At 38.7% G+C, this 23,360-nt stretch overlaps 1 protein-coding gene across 9 annotated transcripts in view; it reads left to right on the plus strand.

The window, feature by feature from the left end:
* The window catches only part of PEX5L (peroxisomal biogenesis factor 5 like), a 104,283-nt gene that overhangs the window by 39,887 nt on the left and 41,036 nt on the right, over nt 1–23,360 (plus strand). For 4 of the 9 annotated variants that reach the window (XM_051626657.1, XM_051626660.1, XM_051626663.1 and 1 more), the window contains exons 2-4: nt 19,710–19,775; nt 21,470–21,574; nt 22,946–22,984. The exons of 1 other annotated variant lie outside the window; for it this stretch is intronic. In XM_051626657.1, coding sequence (XP_051482617.1) covers nt 19,710–19,775; nt 21,470–21,574; nt 22,946–22,984 — 210 coding nt within the window. The remainder of the gene's footprint in view (nt 1–19,709; nt 19,776–21,469; nt 21,575–22,945; nt 22,985–23,360) is intronic. 4 more of the 9 variants (XM_051626658.1, XM_051626666.1, XM_051626659.1 and 1 more) reach the window with 3 other exon arrangements.

Consider the following 23,360-nt stretch of genomic DNA (forward strand, 5'->3'; position numbering starts at 1 on the left):
AAGCCTCTTTTTCTCAACCTTTGAGAAGATCAGAGAGGTCTCCAGAACTAGGCACAGTATTTCAGGATCATCAAATACATCTTATCTTGCTATCTTTTCCCTATTCCCTGTATTTTGTCCCAAGACAAAACAAGGTAACATCCATATCCAAAGTTTCAGGCATAGATGGCACCAGAACAATGGCAATATCTCTGACACCATATGGAATTTATATCTATAGTTAAATTTATTTGCTTGGCAAACTCCTCCTTCATATGTTATCACCTTTAGCCTCTAAAATTTGGTGAAGTTTGACACAACTCTGCAAAGGCTAATGCTTAATGGATTTAACAGAAGGGCTTGAAGAAACGTCCACAATGCCTGAGGCTTAAGTCCTGACACAGAAATGCCCAACATACATACATATGCTTTAAGTGTCATCACAAGAAATATTATACAAGATATTTTCTCCTTGTAACAATGCCTCTAGCAAAGTTTAGCTCAAGAAACCCAGAGGAGATTATGTAAAAATCTCTTACCCATCCAGTCTTCTATCTGCTTTTTAAAAATGTTTTCAGCTCTAATTATTTTTTTCAAGTCTTTGCTAGAGCTACATTCATGCAACCAAGAAACAGAGCCATTACCATATCCTCAAAGTAAGAAATAATGCAGAAGCCAAGTACTGAAAACACATCTTTAATCCTTGAGTAGACTCAAATACATTTACATGAGAATCCATTAAATAGTTCTGAATAAAAAGCTTGCAACTGAGAATGAGGGACTTTTCACATGTGATTTCTCAACAAGAAGGACTGAATACTCAACCCATCTCTAGTGCCATTCATAAAGTAATATTTGAGTCATTACTTGCATCAAATATTCACTGGAGAAAAAGGCTTCTGCTCCAAGTTTTTAACCTCTTAGGCATATTTTCTTTCTTTTGAAAATTTATTTTAGCTCAATGGTTAAGTGGGTGACAAGCATTAAGTAAAAAGACTATCCAAAATTTGCATTGTCACAATGAAAACTGGTTAGTTTCAGGTTATAGTTAATGGTGGATTTCCAGCAAGGATGCAGAGAGGGGCCAGTGCCTATATCACAAGTAATATGTTTGGAAAGAAGATGATGACCAGCAGAAGAGACAAAGCTTGTCTGCTTCAGGTACACAGGATTAGTTTCATATGCTAACAAGAAATTTCAGTGAGCATGGACCTGCTAGAGTATTTCTGTGATGACTTTCACAGAATGATGTGCACCAACACAAGGAATTTACAGTCTAACTCAACTATAACACAGGAAGAGATTAAAATTAAGAACCAGAACAAAGTGGCCATTTTTCTTGTTAGAATTTTAGATGTGAAAAATAAAGTTGATGTAGAGATCAATACTCAAAAGGCTACTTGAAAGCAGTGAATCTAGAGACATTTTTGTTCTCATACAGGCAATAGAAATTAATTTCTTAGTCCAAGGATTCTGTAATTAACTATTTTCTAGGAGGGTGAAAATAGAGATAATCATTATCTCCTAGGAGACAAATTTTAGTAGGGCCATCCTTCTGAACTTATTTAGAAAATCTGTAGGGTTTAGCTGTTTTACAGGAAGAATTCAGGGTGTGCCTCTGCTTTTTGATGTTTTTGATGGCTGGATAACAACTGAGGCTTTTTTTTTTTACATGGAAAGGAAAGTGAAATTATTGGAAAGGGACCAATGCAGTTTACAATTATTTCTTCTGCATAGTCTCCTGACATAACATAACAGCAATATTCATTTCTTCAGAGGCCTTCTTATTGCCACAGCCAGATTTCATGCTTCAGTCCTTAGGTCCATACTGTCCATCAACTCCATCACAAATGGTGTAAGGATTTCTCATTTCAAGACAAAGATACACCATCAAAACTCCCAACAGAAATCTAAAGGTCAGGCATTTACATTCTCTCTACTTCACACCTTTCCAGCAAAATAGTCCCATGGATCTGTTCAGTGCATTCCTCATTATTATAACATTTTTTACCCTTTAGAGAACAGATGGTGATATACCCTCTTTTTAATGGAAATACTGGTGGAAAACAGTTATTAAACAAAGTAATTTTCTCTTAATATTGAAACAAATACTTGAATTTTTAGAATTATTTCCTTGTGTAAGAAGTACAGAATGTAACATTTCCTTCCACTGGAAATGCCCTAATGAGCCACTGTCTTCTCTGCACAAGAGAATTGCTCATGTGTATCAATCTTGAAACATGTCAAAGACTCATGTTTCTTTGACCCAAGCTAATCTTAAATCATCAGCCTTGACTCTGGAGAACATCCTCACAGAAATTAATCAGAGTGACAGACACAGGAAGAAGAGCACATCAAACAGCAAATTTACCATCAGCAATTAGAGACAGCATCTTCTGAGACAGCTTCCTGCTACTGGGGTCCCTCTTAAAGCTTGAGACCAAAAGATCCCTGCCCAGAGCAGGGGCCTGGAGCAAGAAGAGGGGCAAGCATGACAATCTGCCAGGGCTGGCACCTCCCTCTGCTGAACAGACTCAATTTTGCATTTAAGATCAGTAAGAGCTAGATTTTCATACTCTTCCCTTTCAGATACCCCATTACTCACTCTATCAATCTGAGCATTTGCATATTCCTGGCTCACTCACATTCCTTCACAGCTTCTTTTCCTTGAGTCAGGACAGTTTGCTGCAAATACTTTTTCAGGATTATCTCACAGTACGTGCTTTATATGACATACCGGAGATTAATACTCCCACCATTTGCAAGAACCTCATTTGCCAGATGGCATCTACAGAACAGGAACCTTGGACAACTTCATAAACACTGTCCCTCAGTTCTTACCTAGGCACTGAATGATTCACAGGCATAAATGCACCACAAGTGGTTCTGAGCTCCCTCACTTCAGGTCTGCTATTTAAAGTGGGGTTTTTATTTTTTTTAAAGGGAGTAAACTCAGGATGAGAGAACAGAAAAAATGAGCTTGGAATATTAATTGAACTATAACAAATGCAATCAGAACTGACAACCTTTGTTCTTTTGGCACTCATTGGCTGACCTAATCGTAGGTTTTAACTATGAAATGTGTTCAGGCTCCTCTGATAAGCACTATCACCACTTTTTCCTAGCACAAATGATTTCCTGCCTCACACATGGGCTAAGTCCCATGAACCCCCCAGACAGAACAAATGAAAAGTTACAAGGAAAGTACAAGTGCTTTACTTTGTTGTCCTTCTTGCAAAAGGCAAGGAGGAAGTTTTGTTCAGTGCTACCATAGCACAGCTTAAGTAACCAAGAGGCTCTGCCATCCCACTCTTCCACACACAGAGCAGAAGCCAAAAGCAAAAAGACAGTTAATTACAACTCTCAAGTTAGTTCTGTAGGTTTGGAGTGCTTCCACTGAAATACATTGTCTCACATAAAAAGGAAGTTATAGTCAGCCAGTAGTGTGGGACCCACTGACAAAAGGATGGTCAGGCTTTCTGATGCTGCCTGAAGATTATTAGTACTCTATAAAATAATAGTACTTTAAAATTATGTAATGACAGCAATACAGCAAACTAAAAAAAGAAAAAACAAGCCAGTTTTGAAAAACCCTTAACTCCATCATTTACAGAGAGAATTTTACTATACTTAAAAAATATAACCTGCCCTGTTTTTAATTAAATTCTGTTAACCCAATAAGCACAATATAATAATCAAATAGCAGGTATAGCCCAGATCATCCATTTCTTCTAGTGCAAATTAAAACAGATTAAAAATAGAGATTAGGATCAGATTATAGCCCTTCATTGCAAAGAGTTTTTGCCTACAAACCATATCTATTACACCATCAAGAACATTCATAAAACTGATTATAAACAAATTTCAGAGGGAGCCCTGAGGAAAGCTGCACCCTGGCAGAGCTGTCTGGGCCACCTCTTCAGCTGCATTTTCTGGAGACACACACCAAGTACAGCATCTTGAATCTTTTCATGCATCCAGGGACCAAAGCTCTCTCTATGGCAAAGCACATTAATTAACTCCTTTGAAGAAAGCTCTTGAGGAAGTTCGAGAAGTCACTAGTGCCTTATAAGTAACACTTCCAATGACTCAATTCCAGAATCATGCTGTGGTGCCCTTTGCTTCCTTCATTTAATGCAAAGCCTGAAACACAGTGTTAGCAGGAAGACAATAGTTACATAAAGTGGCCTTAGACAGGAGGAGAATAAAAATAAACAGGATCTGTGTGTTCCTCTTGCTTGCATCAGTACATGCAGCATTTCTAACTCAGTCTCCAGGAAGCGTACACTGAAGACAAGGCTACAGCTGCACCCAAAATCCATACCAGGCAGCTGGAAGCAGGGTGATGAGATTGCATGGTGACAGCACAGGACTGTCTCCTGGCATGACTCATGAACATGGGGGCTCCACACCGACTTCAGCCTATCTATTAGGCCCCAATCCTACTTCCCTAGGCATACAGAAGTCCACCTACATTTGCCAAAAGGAGGCTAGAGGATTGTACTTCAAACTGGGTGAAATGATACTACAACAATACAACTGCATTTTCCTAGCAAAGATATATCAGACACAAGAGAGATACTAGACTAGATTAGGAAAAACAAGGTACCTGATCTTCCTGGTGTAGCACATTCCCACAAGACCCCCCCCCCTTCACACCCGAGTCTTTTAGAAACAGCCAAATTTATATCATGTATCAGTCTGAACAGCCACAATATGATGTGCCAGGATTCCCCATTAGTTTAAAAAAATGCACAGACAGATAGGAGATGAAAAAATATAAGATAAACTCTTTACATTTTAATTGTCTTCTTTTTCCCTCAAAAATTAACTTTAATCTTTGTGAATAAGTTATCCCCTAGGGGGAAGTGGGGGAAAAGGTCCCTGGAGAAGATTTTAAAACTTCAAGTTTTTAGCATTTTCTTCAGGTTTTTTCACCTCCCAGATATCATCATAAACAGCTGCTCCCAGTCATGGCACTCTTACCACTGCCATATTGCACATGGAGAGCTTGGAAATTGTCAGAGAAGGACTGTATTGCATAAAACCCCACAGACTACTTCTGAAGATTATTTAAGTACTCCAGAGGTCAATAATTTAATTCCAGTTTGTAACTGGAATCTGACCATTTTACTGGAAGCTTTAGTTCTATGTTTGATTATGTGATAGACCTTTAGTCTCAAAAAGAAAGGCTGCATGCCCTGTGCAGCTTGTCACTGTTTGGCATTTCACATATGCAATAGGTCAAGCTCAATGGCAGTATGAGTCCTGAAACATTTTGCCAATAATGCAGCTTTTCAGTTGACATCTTCATACCTATTTACATCCTTGTGTACATTTAGGAAAGCATAACAGATAATGTGATTAAGTGCAAATAAGTGCATGCTGTTGAAATATGACCATACAATAATTTGAATCCTTAAAACTCCCATATTCATATTTCTGCACCTGCCGAGTCTTCTTCCTAACTGGTTTTTAAGATTTCACTTAGAAAAATGAGATGTTTTACTTCACTGAGTCTTTTTACTTAAGCAGTAAAAGAAGTACATTGTACAAGGTCAATCACACATGTTTAAAAGCTTAATTCTCTAGAAGACTTTTAACAGAAGTTACATACAGTTCAGCTAATGGGTTCCTGCAGGAAAAGGTTGTGCCTCAGAATACAGTGTCTTTTGCAGGATGGAGACAATATTTTCTAACCTCATGCAGCACATGGAGATGTGGAGCTAAAAGGATTACTACAGGTCATATTGTTACAATTTATTCCTGGAGTTTAAGACAGTCAACTTTCACCGTTGACTCCAAGCTGACCTTTATATCTTAACAGGAAGCCCAGGTTCATTTGAGCTGCAGAAACTGCCAACGACTGCACACAAGACAGTTTTGAGATTCAGGATATCACAGGAAAGCTTCTCAGAGAAGAACTTGCAAAGACACCTTTAACTATTAAGATTCTTGTATGGTCCTGAACAAACACCATCCTACTGCCCTTGTGAAAAATATCTAGGGAACTTTGCCCTGACATAGCATGACTTTATATAGTTGCATACCTCTCATGAAACTGTCAAACATACAAGATTTACCTCCCTGAAGACTCAACAACACAATCAGAAAAACATGCAAGAATGGCTACAAAAGATTATACAAAGACTGGGAGATAAAATACAAATTACACCAGCATTGTCAATCACCTGCCCAGTTTGATAGAATCATTACTTACTAAAAATACATTATTCCAAATCAAATCATACCAGGGAAACAGAGGCATTGATGCCAACTACAAGCATCATAACTGCAAAGCCAACCAGCTCTATTTCATCTTCCCTCAAAATAAGTACATAGGACAAGTTTCAACTGTGAGATGTTACAGCTAGATCCACGTGCTGTGCTGGCATTCAGATTGCACAACTGTCATGAGACTTCAACTTGATTAGAGGTCTTCTGAAATCCATAGATCTTAATCATTCCACAGATCTTAATCATTACCTATAAATGCAAATAGTACTGAACATGAACTGCTGTGGTGAATTACTTCAAATACAGATATAGCTCTTGAGCTTCACTTGCTGTGGTTCTTGATTGCCCTCATGCATTTCAAGCTCTCTGCAATACAAGTCCTGTGGCAGACACTTTGGAAAGATTAGGTTGTCAGAGCTCATGGGATAACTTATTTTTTTTCCTTCTGAGCCTTTAATCACAAACATGCTCTAAAAAAAATTCAGTGCTACAGATATATAGTGTATAAGCAGATAAGCTTTCAGTGTATGGTATATGCTTATAATCTCTCTTCATCATGCCTAACACCTGTGCCTAAGTTCAAAGTTAGGAATTTCCAATCAGCCATAGTTTCATGCTGAATGAGTATAAACTTCAGGCTCATTTTCAATATTTATTTTTAATGGATTCTGAATGCTTCCAATAAGTCAAGAACTCAACTGATCACCACAAGAGGAGGAGGACTTACTTTACTAAGTGTAATTCCTGCTTACAGGATTTACTGTGTCCCTTATAGCTTGAGAATGCAACAGGATCAGAAACATTTAAGATCTTACAGGGTCAGGCCACAACATGTGGCCTAAATCCCACCATGTTAATGCTTGAAGATAACAAGTGCCAGCCTGTGTGTCATCCCTAACTACAGATAGGGCATTATATCTAGTATTTAAATGTGTGAAATTTCATCTTTTTACCTGTTAAAAGATTGTTACACTCAGATTTTAGAAAAGTTTTAATCTTAATACAAGTGTCACATGTAGCTACAACAAGAATCCAGGATATAATTTCTGGTTTTATTGTTCAATTACTCAGACCTTAGCAGAAATGGAGGGGACATGCAGAGCTACCTGCTCCTGCTGTGAGCTACCAACAGTTTGGCTGTGGGAAATACTTACAGAACACACTGAACTCATGTCCCCATGGGCTTGTAATATCGCAACACCTACAGTATAAAATCCTATACTAGGACTTAAACTGGCTTCGGGACATTTTGATAATTGCTAGTTTTACAGTAAGAAAAGCTAATAAGTGTTGTGGATTTCCCTGGGCAAAAGAGAACTATTTTTCAATAGCTTATTTTACAGCATGAATTCCCAGCAACCTAAATGGGACAAAGCACCTACATGATTTTTGTTCATCTTCACTCTTCTTTCAGTAGTTTTATACATGAAAGAAGTAAAAGACTACAGATGTTATTACTGCAAGAAGTTTAAGTACAGTCTCATCTTTGATTTCACTTTCATAGCTGAAACTAGTTTAGAAAGCTGGACTATGGAAAATAATTGTCTCTTCAAAGTGGTGAGGGACAGCTGTGCTTGTTCATTACCCTTTGTGCCACATTCCTTTATTTCAATTTGTCTTTCATGCTGGTGTCCTCTTAGCCAGGGTGCTGCTCTATGGCCTCTAGCCTTGGTTCACAATTCTGAATATGTTTTTAAGAAGTTAATACTCCTTTACAGGAGTGCTTCCTCACATCCATCCACTCACCAAGACGCCAGGGAGAAAAAATTCAGACTCTCAGAAGTTGCTCTGTTCTGCTATAGAGGTGATAACCAGATTGCAAAGCTATCCTGTCAAGTGCTGAGCCTTGCCATAAAATCCAGAAATTCCTTTACATCCCTCTAGTCCTGCTGGTTTTATCCCACTTGCTGCTAACATTAGGTAGCTCTCACAAACTGACCAATTGAGAAGGAAGATTATGATTACTTTTTCCCCTTTGGAATTTATCTATGGAAATAACAAAAACACAGAAATAAAGGTACATCTAATGCAGCAAGCTCTGAAGCAGCATTGAAAAAAAAAAAGCAACAAAAAAAATCCTACTGATTGAACATATATAAGGTGGTTTTAAATGTCCACATTTCTTTTCACTGAGAGGGACTGACCAATATGACTGAGAGTTGAATGCAATTTTTAGAAACATTCGTGGAACAGATTTTTCAGGAAAAATATAGCAGACAGGGACTGGGAATATTTACAAGGGTATTCCCAAAGCATGTACACTGCTGTTGGTGCTAACTGAGCAGAAGTCCCAGCAGTTCTCCTGCTAAATCTATGCTTGGACATTGCTTTATTCAGATGGTCTTGTAAGGTGCTCAGTATTCAAGACCATTCACAAATATTTTTCTAAATACTGGTATTAAATTAATAAACAGGTTAGGGGAAATGTCAACATTCTACAATAGCTACTGCAATATAATTTCTGTTCCTCAAAAGCCACAGCTGTGCTTTATTGGTCCACAATGAAATTGTTACTTGGCAGTTTCATTAGAGAATATTTCACAACCTGCTCTACAAACACTTCCTATTGTTTCTAAGTACAATCTTCAGTGTAACAAAGAGGCAGGCAACATACATCAGGACAAGCCTCCTGTTAGAGAAAAAATGAAACAAATACCTTATTTTGGTTCTGTAACAGCATTTCTGACTTACTGAACATGTAATTCTCAGAGGTTGAATGTCAAGAGTTGTTAATTTATTGTAAAGTAAAATTAAGAGTCAAGTATTTTACAGATATTTACTAGGAGGATTTATAGAAATCATGAACAGAAAAAGATAGCAAGTGATTATCTCAAAGTCCACTTTTACATACAACAGAACACTTCAGTGATAGCAGGATCTCTGCTACCATTTGGGCTGTACTAGAGAGTGGAAAAGTAGCAGCAAAAAAAGAAAGACCAGCAGAGAATCCTAAGGCCACTGAAGGGAGAGGCAGAACAGAAATGAAAATTCATTAAATCCTCTGCACATCATCACACCTGAGCAGAAATATAGACTCAGGAGAAGTAGCAGCTTTCCAAACTAAAACATTCCCCTCCAGATCAAGTAATGCCACATGAAGTCACTGCTTGTCGAAGTATTCTGTGACACCTATTCCTGCTGGAGAAGTGAGGCACAGACTTGAAGGGGATAGCAGAATTGTTTTTGTGGATGCATCTCATGAGGCTGGAGTAGGAAGCAAGTCAGCCTCTCCAGCTGAGCTTGGTTTATCTCTGAGCTGAGAGGTCAGGTAGTCAACAAACATGCGCTCACTTCAGAGCAGCACTAGAGAGTTTCACCAGCAGGATATTCCAGATTCCATTAATTTATTTTTTCATTATAAATACATATATATAGTATATTCTCTGTAAGATGTAAGGGAAGCACACAAGAAAGACATTGGGTTTGTATTGGTTATGTACTAGATGAACTAAATTGAGCACATGGAATTTTATAAAGTTAAAAGCTAAGAATTTCTAGGAATTAGTACATCACATACTATCATGCAGCCCAGAAATTTAAAGCTACTCTCCTAAGGGTACAATAACCTTACTGCAAAACCTCACAACAAAAAAAAGTCCTCCTTTTCTTACCCCTCACAGTGGTTGTAACAATTGAAAGTCATCTATAATTTGCTGTTCTGGTGATATCTGTAATATTTCTCAGGAGACAGATTACTTGAAATAGTCATAAACAAGTTCTGTTTGATAATAGGAGTTCTAAATTAGACAAACAAAACCAGTACTTTGGTCTTGATCCTTCTCTTGTGCACAAGAAAGATTGTGCACATAGCCTTTTACTCATAAATTAACAAGGAAACTTCAGACTGAAATTTCAAAATGTAGCACAAAAGACAAGCACTAACTTGGATTAACTCTTTCTGATCTACATTTACTCTCAAAAGTCTCACTTCTGCACAGAAGACAATGTCTCCTTTTCATTAAAAAATATTACCAGTTACCTTTATATTTGGAAACCAACCTGCATGTTTTTAACATTTGCAAGCAGATCTTGAAGAGAAATTCTAAAAACTTAGTCCCTGGTATCGTCAGGATGCTTAGGGAGTGCAAAAAAAGAAATAAAAAAAGCCTGTAAGCAGGAATCATAGACAGTTAATAATATTGCCAAGTTCTCACTATTGAAGAGTAATATTTAAACTATATTGTTACAGACAAAGAAATAAAAAGTCATCATTTGACAAAAATGCCAACAGAAAAAAAAAATAAAACCTTTGGAGAAAATAGCAACAGCCTCAGCAAGCATACAAAGAATTACTTCTGTACTTGTGAGGGCACAGGGGCATGAAAGAAAGGGCATTTTCAGCATGTTCAAGATAATACAGTAGCATTTGAAAGGAGATGGTCTTCCACATACTAGAAAACAAGAACAAGCTCTGTCCACCTTAGCCAAACTGCCATCAATCACTGGCACTGTTACTGACCAGAGAAAACTTTTTATTAATGAAATGAGGCAAAATGTGTGAAAAAAACTCCAGTGTAGTTGATAAGCACACAGTACAATTCAGAAAGGAGTACGTGAAAATAGCTCAAAGCTATCATTTCCACATCACTGACCATGAATCAGCTGTTTACATTTTTTATGGGTTTCTAAGGACCCCAAGGACACTTCACCTTAAGGTGTGAATAGGAGGGAGAAAAAGAAAATCCTGGTCATGCTGCTTAGACTCTTAGGTCAGCCTTTACAGATAAACCACAGCTGGGCAGGGTTTCAAACAAGGAAGCCTTTATGTGGCCCAGGTAACACTCTCCCTTACAGGAAAGCACCAGTGTTCTGATTCTACCAGGCATTTTACATAATTATAGGTAATTCTTCCTTACCCTGACCATGCAGTAGCTACACCACGCCAATGTCACAGGCTGCCTCACTCCTGCAAATCCTCATTCCCTCATCTGTGCCAGGATGCTCTCTGGCACTGATCCCTTGGGACCAACACACATTTTTCTGTTCACTTTTCTACTCAAACATCTCCCCATGGAAGGGAATGATTCCATTCACTCTCTTAACAAATATGCAAGTTTAATTAGTTAGTAAGCGTGTTTCTTAGAGATTTTGGCAGTTGCTCTCATTTGTTATCCTACCTCAGTGACTCCCCTGCAGCAAACTTGGGGTTGAAGCACATGTCACTGGGTGTCTCACTGCTATCACCATCTGTGACAGATTCTTGTTTCCTCAGTTATGCTCATGCTATGTGGGCTGTAAAAATCTTCCAGTCCTTGCCAGTCTAAAGCATACGCCTACATATTTATTCAAGCAATTGTTATTGATCTGAGTTGACATTGTCATATTTTACATAATTTCACTGGGGTTTCAGTAACATGAAGTGTCTGAAGCTTAATGGAAAAAGAGTCCAATTTTGATCAAGATGTCACTATTTAGAAGTTTTTCAGAGCAAGAGGAGCAGCAGTGTTTCAGTGAATACAAAACTCAGAGAGTCTGATAAACTGACAGTCAGAGCATTCTCACTAGAAAACCTACCTAAAGACATCCAGTTTCTTCCTAAACCCACCAGAGACAATATAGTGAATTACAGCTAGACTACTGCACCAGCAAACCACTATTTCTTTTCCTGTGCTGGCTGAGTGATTGTTCTCAGTGAGCAGGAAGCAAAGTGAAGACACACATACCCGAGCCCGGTACTTGTCTTGCTTGTGCTGGAGCACCAGAAATACCCACACTCCACGTGTTTGTCAGCTACATCCCTGTCTATTACTCAGTACAAATGGCAAACACGAGCACATTACTGGATCCCTTTCCCTCAGACGCCAGCTTGTTAATTCTCTGACAATTAGCACATTTTTTGAGGCTGTCTGCAAGCACTTCAGGAAGTGCTTAACTCATCCCTGCTCTTTCACTTAATCAAGATTTACTCTGATGTTCAAGAGCAGCCTCTGCTGAACGTGTGTTCCTGTGGCAGGGGGCACAAGCAGAGTATAGCACTGGACTAAAAGATTAATACAAAGTATTTTTTTATAGAGTCTCTGAGGAGAAATACTTCTGACAACAGCTATCACGGTATTATCAGGCAACTTAACACCCACACCCTTGAGTTACTGTGCCTTGAACTACAGGGAAAATTTAGTTTAGCTTTAACTACGTAGGACAGACTGGTGCTAGGTTTGACATCCCAGCAGAAGAGGCAGAATCCACTAGTTAGTGTGACAAAGCATCCAAGGGATTTTCTGTGTACCTAAAGCCAATTCTGATGTACAAACAGTATCATTCACATTCCAACAAAGTGCTAAAGAAGCTTCACAGCAAGTATATTTGATGATTTAACAATTCTTTGCACATAAAATCCTAATTAAGATCTTTTAAGAATCAAGGACTTCTCTAAGAGGCATTTACCATTACCAGCTTCTTTTTACTACCCAGTCACAGATATTTACTACCCAGCAACCCAGTCGCTGTAGGTGTTCAGTTTTTATTAAGCAAAATTACTACCTTACCAGCCAAACTAAGCTGGTTTAAATAGTTGTTATAACAAGTATGGATTCAGCACCTTCCTACTTATACCACAGACCTATAAACACCCTCAACCTGATAGGAAATAGCTTAATTTTAAAATACTTTTCAACTACAAAAAAGAGACCTTAATCCTCTAATGAGGAACCTGACAATATATGCACATGGACTGCAAAATGTAGTGTGCTTTATAAACCTATTACATCATGTTAAAGTGTACCTTTTAAAAGCATGTGTAAAGTGAATAAGTACATTTTTCCTTTATTTTTTTCTTTTTATTTAATAGATGTTTGCTACAAGCATGCAAAAATAAGGTAAAAAATGCTGAGAAATACTGCTTTTTATTGCATTCAGATATAGGAGAGGGTGAATGTCTGTTTACACAGAGCAATACAACTCGTATCTGACGCCAGGGACGTGCTGGCAATAAGAAGCAGGTACTGCCTTCAGCTCCTTGTAGAACAGACCAAATGCTAACCACTCACTTTGATGTAAAAGTAAATTAAATACACTGAGGCCAAAAAGAACGCAGAGTACTTGCAAACACATACAAATTATACAAATGTAACTGATATGGTCCATGATACCAAAAAAATCATCTTAAACCACAAATACAGAAGCTTTTGTTGTCCAGGACAGTTGAACTTCTTATCAGGTCTAGAATTAATTATCCACTAGTGCACCTACATTTTCCCATTTTTGTAACTACAACATTTTTGCAGTATGACAGCAGAAAAGTCTATTCTCTAAACTAACAGCACACAAAGAATTCATATTATGCTCATAATATCTCAATTTTAAGAACTTGCTTCTTGAAGGTTTCCCAACTGTGTGATAAATGAGGGCCTAAATGAAGGGACAGTACCATAATCCTCTCTAAATGGGCTTATACAACGTGTTAATGCTGCTTTTGCTGCATTAACATACTTCAGTACTCCAGATGAGATCATCCCAAAGCTGACACTGAGTGCAGAGGCCATCTCCTGGTCAGGGACACCAAGTTATTTTGCTGTCACAGTGTTATTTCACTGCCTCATCTACTATTGTTACTGTTTGGTAAATCGCAACCTGCTATTTTTACCGAATAAAAATCAGCAGGTAAATATATTCCGCTATACTGTGTTAAAACTCTAGAAGTAAGTACACAAAGTATCAGAAACCTCCCTTACCAGAATCACACAGCACAAGAGGAACAGAAGGAATTTTGGGCAAGGATAGAGGATGAAGGCTCCTTATTACCAAAGGGTTATAACAGTTTTACTTTGGTCTCCATTCACTGTAAAAAGGACTCAGATCTTAAGGCTGCAGCAGAAAAATGACCAAAAAAAGAAAAAAATCAAGAGTATCAAATGTTTATATTATGGTGGGAATCAAATGTTTGTACTACAGAAAGTGCTAAATCTGTCCTGGCAACATTGAGAACAGGGGCTGGAGAGAACTCAAATAGCTCAAGAATATAAGCACTAAATATATTTTTTCCATCATGAACTATCCTGATCTGCTGTTTTCAAATCTGCCATCTAGCATGAGATGGTTTTATTATTTAACATGTACAGGTATAATCACAGGTCTGATGAGAAAGCAGCAACAATCTGCTTCAAAAGAAATCCAGATCATAACTCTCCATCTATTCTTCTTTATTTTTTTTTTTTTCCATTCATTCTCTGCCTCACCATCTTTCTACCCTTCTATGTATATTACATAGATTGCTATGTCAGGATTAAATGTTTTAGTATTTCACATTAAGAAACTTTTCCCTTCTTTTTGCATAGCATTTGAGAAAGGCATTTAACAAAAGAGCCAAACTAAGCCAAAAATCCTCAACAGAATTAAATCTTTTCTTGTAATTATTGTACACAAATCACAAAAGTATCTATATGAAAGAATTATTCTGAAGGCACAGATTTTAAATACATAATGTTTACCCCAGATTTACAGAACTCAAATCCTGAGCTTTTCATCCTAATCTTTAACAAGAGTTAGTACTGATGAGAATATATTACTGTCTTCTGTGCCCAAGCTGTCTTCCTTTGTAAACAAAATCAGAACTATCAAATCAACAGCTGTTTGAGAAGGAATACAAGTTGAAAATGGTTCTGAAATTAGGCACCTAGCAAAAGATATATACCAAATAATTTACTTGAATACATATCTTATTATTGAAAGCAGTATGCTGAATTTTATCTGACTTTGAATTAATGGGGCATCTGAACATGTGCCATTCGTTATTCAACAAAATTCCACCTTTCCCAAAAAATACCACCTTCCTCAAGGGCTTTCAAACAAGAGTAAAACCATCCCTACAGTGGCAATAAGGAACAGAGACTCCTTTAATCTGGTAACATAAAAGCCAGAGGAAACAACAGACAACCCTTAGATCCACCCAGTAGTTTTGATTAAAAGCTTTGTTACATCCTCTAAAGGTTTGCCAGTTGTCTGCACAGAAAACCAGTCTCAGGACTTTAAGGGTCTTAAGACTCTCATATAATTGTAAATATAGGTTATAATCAGATTAATATTTATGCAGAGCCTTCTCTTAGCTCAAAAAGAGATGCTTCTTATAAATTATGTTCATTCGCCTCTCTTTTTCTCATTCTAAATGTCTGATAAGTCTCTGTCTAGTTTTTCCAGAAAAAGTACCCACAAACCAGAAAATTTGGCTAATGGGACCTAGTTCCATTTTTGGCTACACAGGCATACAACTGTGTAGTGAATGGGTTCATAATGACATCTAGAACAAGAAGAACAAAGCACTTAAATTTGTAAACACTGGGAAAAACCCCACATTTCTTCCATGTTTCAGGCAGAGAGAACATAGATTATACCATTTTAACATCAAAACCTGTATCACTTTCTTTTAAAAAGCAATTTGCATCATAGTCCAGGCACAGTTCTACTTTTACTTGTCTTTTATGCATTCTTAAAAGTGCTGTCATACACTTTTCAGAGTCTCATTGGTCCCAAGTGAAGAAGTAATAAAAGAGAGAACAAGCCATAGACTGATCTCTCTCCAGAGATCATCCACTTTTTTTATCAGCAAAAACTGGAGTCTGACACTGAAGACAGGCTGCTACTAGGTACCTGGGGATGGCCAGTTACACAAGGCCCAAATACACCTGTGTTCCCACATCTAAGTGCATTTTTAAATTGAGAAACATCAAGACAATGGTTAAAGCACAACAGTTTTGGGGTCATAATCAGGGCTCAGATGCATTATGTACAATAACTTTGCATAAGTTCTTGAGAGCAAAATGGGTCTTGCAAAGCTTGCCCTGGAGATGCTTTGGAAGCACTCCCACCTGGCTTTCAGAATGGATCTATAGGCATCTGAAGGAGAAAATTCTAAAATGAGACCACATAGAGCAACAGTTACTGATGGTAAATAAACAGAAAACCTAGCAATGCCATGCCAGTGCAAATGCTTCAAGCTGTAGTGCAATTTAAGCACAGTATAGACATTTAAATGGACAAAAGACACACAAATTAAGGCAGATGTGAAAGTTTGTGCTGATTCCCTCTTATCAACTATTATCTCTTTCATTTTCCCTTGTATGCACTAAAGAAAATGTCTTCCCATATTAATATTGGAATGATATTCAATCAACATTAAAAAAAAGGAGAGATGAACAGTTCAATTTGAACTCAGCAAATATGGATTTAGCTGCTTTACTGTAATTTACTTCTTAGGCAAGTCCTCCTATACCCAGTTTCTTGTCTGTAACCACCACTGTCTGTACCTCATCGTAATCCCGTAAGAATGAACTACTTCAGGCCATGAGACAAGAGAGGTTGGACCATCACTAACAGGAAGCATCCAAAGGATGCAAGTACAATTTCAGGACCTGAAATCTGGCCTGCCTTGACAATACTGCCTCCAGCTCAGGACATATGGCTTCTTCACATGTCTCCACAGGCGGCAGAGTACTGCCACAAGCATTATGTTCTCACTGACCTTAGATATATACCTCACTTTGATAAGTCCATAATAATAAAAAAGAAAAAACAAACAAACAAAAACACAAAGAAAAACAAACAAAAAACTACCCAGATATTTGAAGCAGAATTTTTTTTTATGTTGGTTCATAAAACTGCCTCACTATGTGTTTTCTCGTTATTTTTTATGATCTATAGATACCTACAGGTATTAGATCAGATGCAAGATATACACCATTAGAAAATGGCAGACAAACATAATTGTTGAGATTAGAGCCATATGGAGAAAACATGAATAGAATAGCCTAGGAAGGGAAAAATACTAAGTAATAAAGAAACATCTTATGTGAAATCAAGACCTCACAGTCATCTTGTGGACACTAGAACTCATATTACCATCGCATAGCTGCATGTGCTCATTTTCAGAAGTAAAAATGCAAGCACAGGAAAAACAGTAAAGTCAAGTTTGTCCCTTCATTTTTAATTTTTAATTGCACAAAACACAAAGATTTGTAGTGCATAAACCCATTTTGAGTAGGCTGCTTAATTGGTACTGTAAGTCTAATATATCAGCTGCCTGTGGATCTGGGCAACAGCCAAGAATCCCAGGTTCAACAGATAGAAGATAAAGAGCTACTCTTTCTCCTAGCAGAGAAGGACTACAGCCATTATAACCTGAAGTTACCACTAATGAATCTTTCATGATGTTTTCTTTATAAAACCCCTTCCCAAGCCATTAAAGCTGGAAAAAGGGCGTATCAGTACTTCAAGATATTCTGGAGTGAAAAGTACTTCGCAGATTTTTTGTTTTTAAACACATTTCAATATCCTGATGTGAGAAGTTCAAGGTAGCTGGTCAGGTTTTGGCATATTCATAAATACAGCAAGCTGTCCTGTTTTTCCTCAACTAGAGAGATGCCACATGAAATCAGGAATCATATCATACATGTATTAGCTCTGTCTGCCTATCACTTGTTCCTGTCATACTTCTTTACAAGGGAAGCTAGCTCAGTGAATAGCAATGCTTTGTAGTTTTTCATGTGAAGCTGAAACAGCTTGGTAGGATCTTTGGAAAGCAAATGGAACAGCACAGGTTTACGTAAAGGCAGAGTTAATTTCTCATACAAATATTTTTGAAGTATCCATTCACTCAGTTTCTTTGTTCACTTTCTCACAAGAATAAGTGGTATAAACATTCCTGAAAGGTGAATTGGAGACTCAAGTACCTTAAATATTTGTCAAAAGTAAACATCTAATTAAGTTATAGATTTAGATAAAAGATTATAAGAATTAACTAATCCATAATTAATCACCTAGTTTAAATACCGTTGTCAAAATGTTAGATATTTACCAGGTGTTGGCCCTTGGCTTTTCATATTCAAGAACAAATTTACAAACAACTATAAATGAAGAATCACAGATTTACATGGCACTGCACCAAACAGAAATGTTTGAAGTACGACCATGTACTCATTCTAACTGATCTGCCCATCGTGACTGGAAAGTGATCTATTGGTCCCATGTACCTTAGAAAAGCTTTCTTGTACATGAGCACAGTTACAAAGCTACACACATCACTGACTTAAAAAACAAAACAAAAACAAATTGTGTGCTGTCCTAGGAATGTATATTAATATGCTCTTTTAGTAGCTTAATTAAATACTCACAACTAAGTGCCACATCGAAATAGTGTTACTGGTATACAATTTAATTCAGAACTATTCAGAAACACTAGCTGCAAAAAAAAAAAAAAAAATTATATTTCCTTACAAAATCCTGCCAACTCAGCATACCCCTTTGGAGATGTATATCACTATCCATTATCTGATCCCAAAGGATGAATCTAGAGAAACCATTACGTTTTGAACCCAATCCTATTATAAATATTTAGCATCACAGGAACACTCTGAAACCTACTCCTTATTTTGCTCTGGAGACATCACCTAAAGGCACTGTTCCATTTTAATCCTATCAAATAATGAAATACTGCCATGCCTCTCAGTTTTTCTTAAGCATTATGTTCCATGAAAACAAATACTGTATTTTTCCTTCATAAATCCATGTTTGTGTGAATTTGTACACAGGTTGTCATACCCTGCATCACAATTCCTTCTATCTCTTTATTGCAGACAAACAGGAAATGACGGAATTTATTTACTACACTATTAAACTGTTGTTTACATGAGAAAATAACTTACCTTGCAAATCTGCACTAACAACAAAGTGTTAGTTTTAAAGACCTGGCATGTGTAAAGATAGGTGTTACAGAATTACAGGGTTTGAGCAATAAGCCACTGTGACAAATACACAGAGCCAGCCAAAACACTAAGAAACAACACTTAATATTGAAGGAGGCCAAGTAAACAGCACCTTTAAGAAAAAAAAAATCCTTCAATGGCTACTGTAATAAATGTGGTAGAGGTGATAATTGCAGCTGCAGTTAAAAATAGTAACAAGTTTGTCCCCTTCATAGAAAACCTTTTATTTCCTCTCCAATTCTTCTGCCCAGTCACCTCGCAGGCAAGGACTGAATATATAGTATTCACGAGAGTGAACACAGAGACCAACGATTTCAAGTTTACATTCCTTGCATTAGACAACAAAATCCATTTTCTAGTTACCAGAACCAATTAATTGGTCACCTGTGGATCTCTCCACCAGGTATGAGAATTCAAGCTATTTGACTGCAGTGCCTTTCTCTTTGATATCCAGGAAATTGCCTACTAACTTCAAGTTTCAGAATGTTTTCCCTATCTTAGGCTGAGTAGCCAGAAATAAATGAATCTGACTCACATTCAGTCTTTTAGGAAAGCTAAAAGGAAGTCTTAATAAAAGAAGTAGTATTAAACCACTTGCTTTGGCCAGAAAACCTATTAAGTCTACTCATAAAAAACAACACAGCTGTATTAATCAGGTTACTGTCTTACACTGTGCTACTGCCCTTGTAAACCCATGAGAGAGATGTTATGTTTGGTATCAACCCCTCCCAGGGTTTTGCAGAGTTATGCTTATGAAAGGTTAACAGCAGGCACTAATATGAGTATCATGACTCTTTTCAGGCAGTAGGTGAAACCTTGAAGAAAAAGTGGCTCTGTCTTCAAAAAAGTGACCTGACCTTTGCTTTGGTGGGTTTTTACTCTGCAAGAAATAAAAAGCACTGCATGCTTTCCAATGCATCCTTTCTAGCTGATAAACTATTTTGTTCTAGCACTCAGCACAAAAGGACCACCTTTTATAGAGATCAAATAGCATGTTACTAGTGCTAGCTAACAATAGCTCCACACCTCATACTAGAAACAAGCTTCATAGACCTGGAATATGTCATAAGAACCATGATCAGAGTAAATATCTAATTGGCCAAGAACCTTTGGTATGCTTACCAATTAGAAGCAATTCTCATTGAATTGAATATATTTCATTTTACAATGACTTTGCAGTTCTTTGGGTATCAAAGGCATCACCAATCCAGCATGCTTATCATTCATGACACTTCTGCTCTGAGAATTTCTTGCAGCATGCAAAGAACTCTCTGCAGGGTAACTGGGATGTGTTGCACAAGCAAGCTAACCTCAGATTGACCTCACGATCAATAAAATTGGTTCAAGAACCACAATAGTATGCAATGTTTTTACCTGGAATTGAATAAATGCTTCTGAAACAACCTGTGGTTTAGTATAAGCAATAGTGGGCGTTTTTCAAGACAAAATATAGTGCTAGAGAAAGTAATTCTAGTATATGATGTGGTAGCAAAGAACCCCTTGTGTTAGTAGACTTTTAAGTAAATATATTTCAGTCTAGAGTAAAATACTGCTTTTATGGAGCCAGATCCTGCAGTCTTTGCACAGCTGTAACTTCCACAGCAGTCAATGGGAGTTTTTGAAGTGGAAGTAAGGACACGTCCAGGGTCACTAACGTAGTACAATTCTGCTGCTGTGCTTGGTGCATATGCTCAGACTTTGTCATCTTGCAAGTGTATGAGAGATCAAAATACAAAAATCCATGTGGATTCAGGAAGACAAAAACACTTTCAATGCAGAGTATGGCTTCAAAGAAAGTACAGCACATAATGTTAGTGCATCCTGTTTGGCTAAAGTATTAAATAATGTTACAATATTGTAACTTTGTCTTGAAGAGTTACAATATATCAAGTGAATGTTAAGAAACAAGAAGTTTAACAAAGACCATTTTTTTTGAGAGAACAGTAGCGATGCCTATGATGGCAGAATTTGGCTCCATATTTAGTTAGCAAAAACCCAGACTGTTTCCATTCTGTAAATTGTGTTTTTAAATGTTATTAGAGCTATAAACACCGCAGGCCAGCCCTGCGGTTCCTAGATCCAGGTTCCAGGGAGAGGTTGCCTCACTGAACTACAAGGAGCTACGCTGTGTTTGCAAAACCAGTTTGATGCCATTTTTAAGCAAAAAAGCGGGTATTTCAGATACAAGCATTTGGGAAGCTAAAACTAAATCAGGGGGCTGATCCTCCGAACCTTGCTCCTACGGAGATCTGATCCTGGAGAAGGGCCAGACCCTCCCACTGAGCTTCCAGCCCGCCCTGCCCCAGCAGGGCGCTGCCTTTGGCTTCCGTGGGGCAACCCAGGGAGGCTGCAGCCGGGCCCCAGCGGTGCTCGGTAACTAACGGGTTCACAGGCAGCCGGTGACTGATTTTAAAGTGCCGGTGTGTTCTGCCTTCAACCAGGCTTTGCCTCCAGCCGCAAACGCCGTCGGTTTGACGCCGGGCAGGCTCTGGGGTGTGTTTGGGAGGCGGTTGTTGCCAGGCTCGCTGCTGACTCGGCCATTGTTGATTTCGCTGTTGTAGGGGAAAGGCGCTAGGGCGGCCGATAAGGCGGTTGCCATGGTGATGAAGGAGATTCCGAGGGAGGAGTCTGCAGAAGAAAAGCCCCTCCTAACTATGACATCACAGGTGGGCGGAGCGCGGGGCTCTGAGGTCGCGGCGCGGGGCACCCGCCGCGGGAGGGGCCGGGGGAGCCGCGACCCCCGGGCTGCCCCCCCCCCCCCCCCCCCGGCAGCGCCCGGACCCCCGGCAGCGCAGCGCGGGGGAAACGGCGCCGCTCGGGGCTTCGGGTGCTTTGACCCAAACCTTCAGACAGAAAGGCTTCCCCCCCCCCCTTAAATAAAGGGATCTGTAGAAAGCACCACACGTGTCAGTTACCAGAAAGTCAATTGAAACCAATTTAAAGCTTCCATTGTAATTAATGCCAGCCATATTCACACCACAAATATTCATTTGCAATGCATATATAAAATAGTCATCTTCAACGCCTACGTAAAACAAGGAACAACCCCTTTGCAGCAGCAGCATTTTCACTACCTCAGATCCCAGCCCCAAGCTCCCCAGGATTCCAGCCACGGCGCGTTATTTTGCGCTCCTCATTGTTCCCTTGTCTACAGCCTCAGTCAAAGAAGGACACCAGGTCACTGCGCTAAACCCGCACCCTGCAGCACCCGCGGAGCTGCAGGTGGTTTCGTTAGTGTATTGAAGGCAGTGACTGAACACCCCCATAATACACAGCACTTCAGTCTTGCTGCAAGACTGGATTTTATTCCCTCCTGTTGCTCACATAGATTAATTTGTCCCCCAAGTACATTTATTTTAGTGTTACTCTGTGTGAGCACACACAAGTTATTTCTACTCAACAGGAGGTTTAATGGAAGTAATCTCAGCACGTAGTTGTTCTTTTGTGAGAGCCTTCAACTAAATCCACGATCCTGTTTTATTCCTTTCACACTTTAGGATAACAGCTGTTGTACTTCTGAAAGTATTGAAGATGCACACGAGGCCAGCACAAGCTTAGAGTGCATCACACATGTGCTGCACTAATACACTCACATTATGGAAATGTCATCATCTACTTTGGAAACCAGGTCTGGCCATCTCCTCCTCAGCCCCTGTTGAACATGGTGGTGAACTCTAATGCCTATGAAGTAATTGCACAAAGGGAAAGGATGCTCTCTTTAGAGCATCATTTTAAAATTTCAACTATGATTTTTAATTTTCTAAATTATTAACAAACAATAAGAAGCCAGTATAAAATGCTGCTCCCTCTACCCATGACCCTCCATCCAAAAAAAATGCAAAATTTCCATTGGCTTCAACAGGGCCAGGAGTTCAGCCTGGGTTCATTAAATGTGTAATGCACCGTTTGTAGTGGTTGTCTGTCAGTCTACTCAGCAATAGTCTTTGATAAATTTATGAGTAAAATGCTTATGTCTGTTAGTCAGTGTAATTTCTTCCACTAAACACAAATACCTACTTCCCCACTACGCACTAAAGGGGTGCAGAGGCCAAAAGGAAGCAGAATCAAGTGAAAAAGTGAGTATTTTCCATAGCCATCTCTGCATCATGTATGTGTGATGTGCAGTTATACCACCACATTGCATACATCATTAATACCCTAATTGTCTGGCTGTAGTGTTGTCTTGAGATGCTTCCTCCTCAGCCTGTCCGTGCAAGCCTCTCGTGCAGCCCATTCACCCCCAACAACGCACCGCTGTGTCGCAATACACGCTCAGCCATCACCATCCAAGTGTTTGTCTCTGAGCTTTACATGATGAAACAGATGGATGTGGTTGCTGCTCACAGGGGGAAACATGCAAGTTCCAAATTGGCTGCAAGCAAGTTTGCCAAGCCAGATCAGTTTGGGTTATGAGAATAAGGCCTGGTTCTTCCAAAGTTATCACCACCACCG

This window comes from Apus apus, chromosome 8, assembly GCF_020740795.1.
Source record: "Apus apus isolate bApuApu2 chromosome 8, bApuApu2.pri.cur, whole genome shotgun sequence".
Taxonomy (NCBI): Eukaryota; Metazoa; Chordata; class Aves; order Apodiformes; family Apodidae; genus Apus; species Apus apus.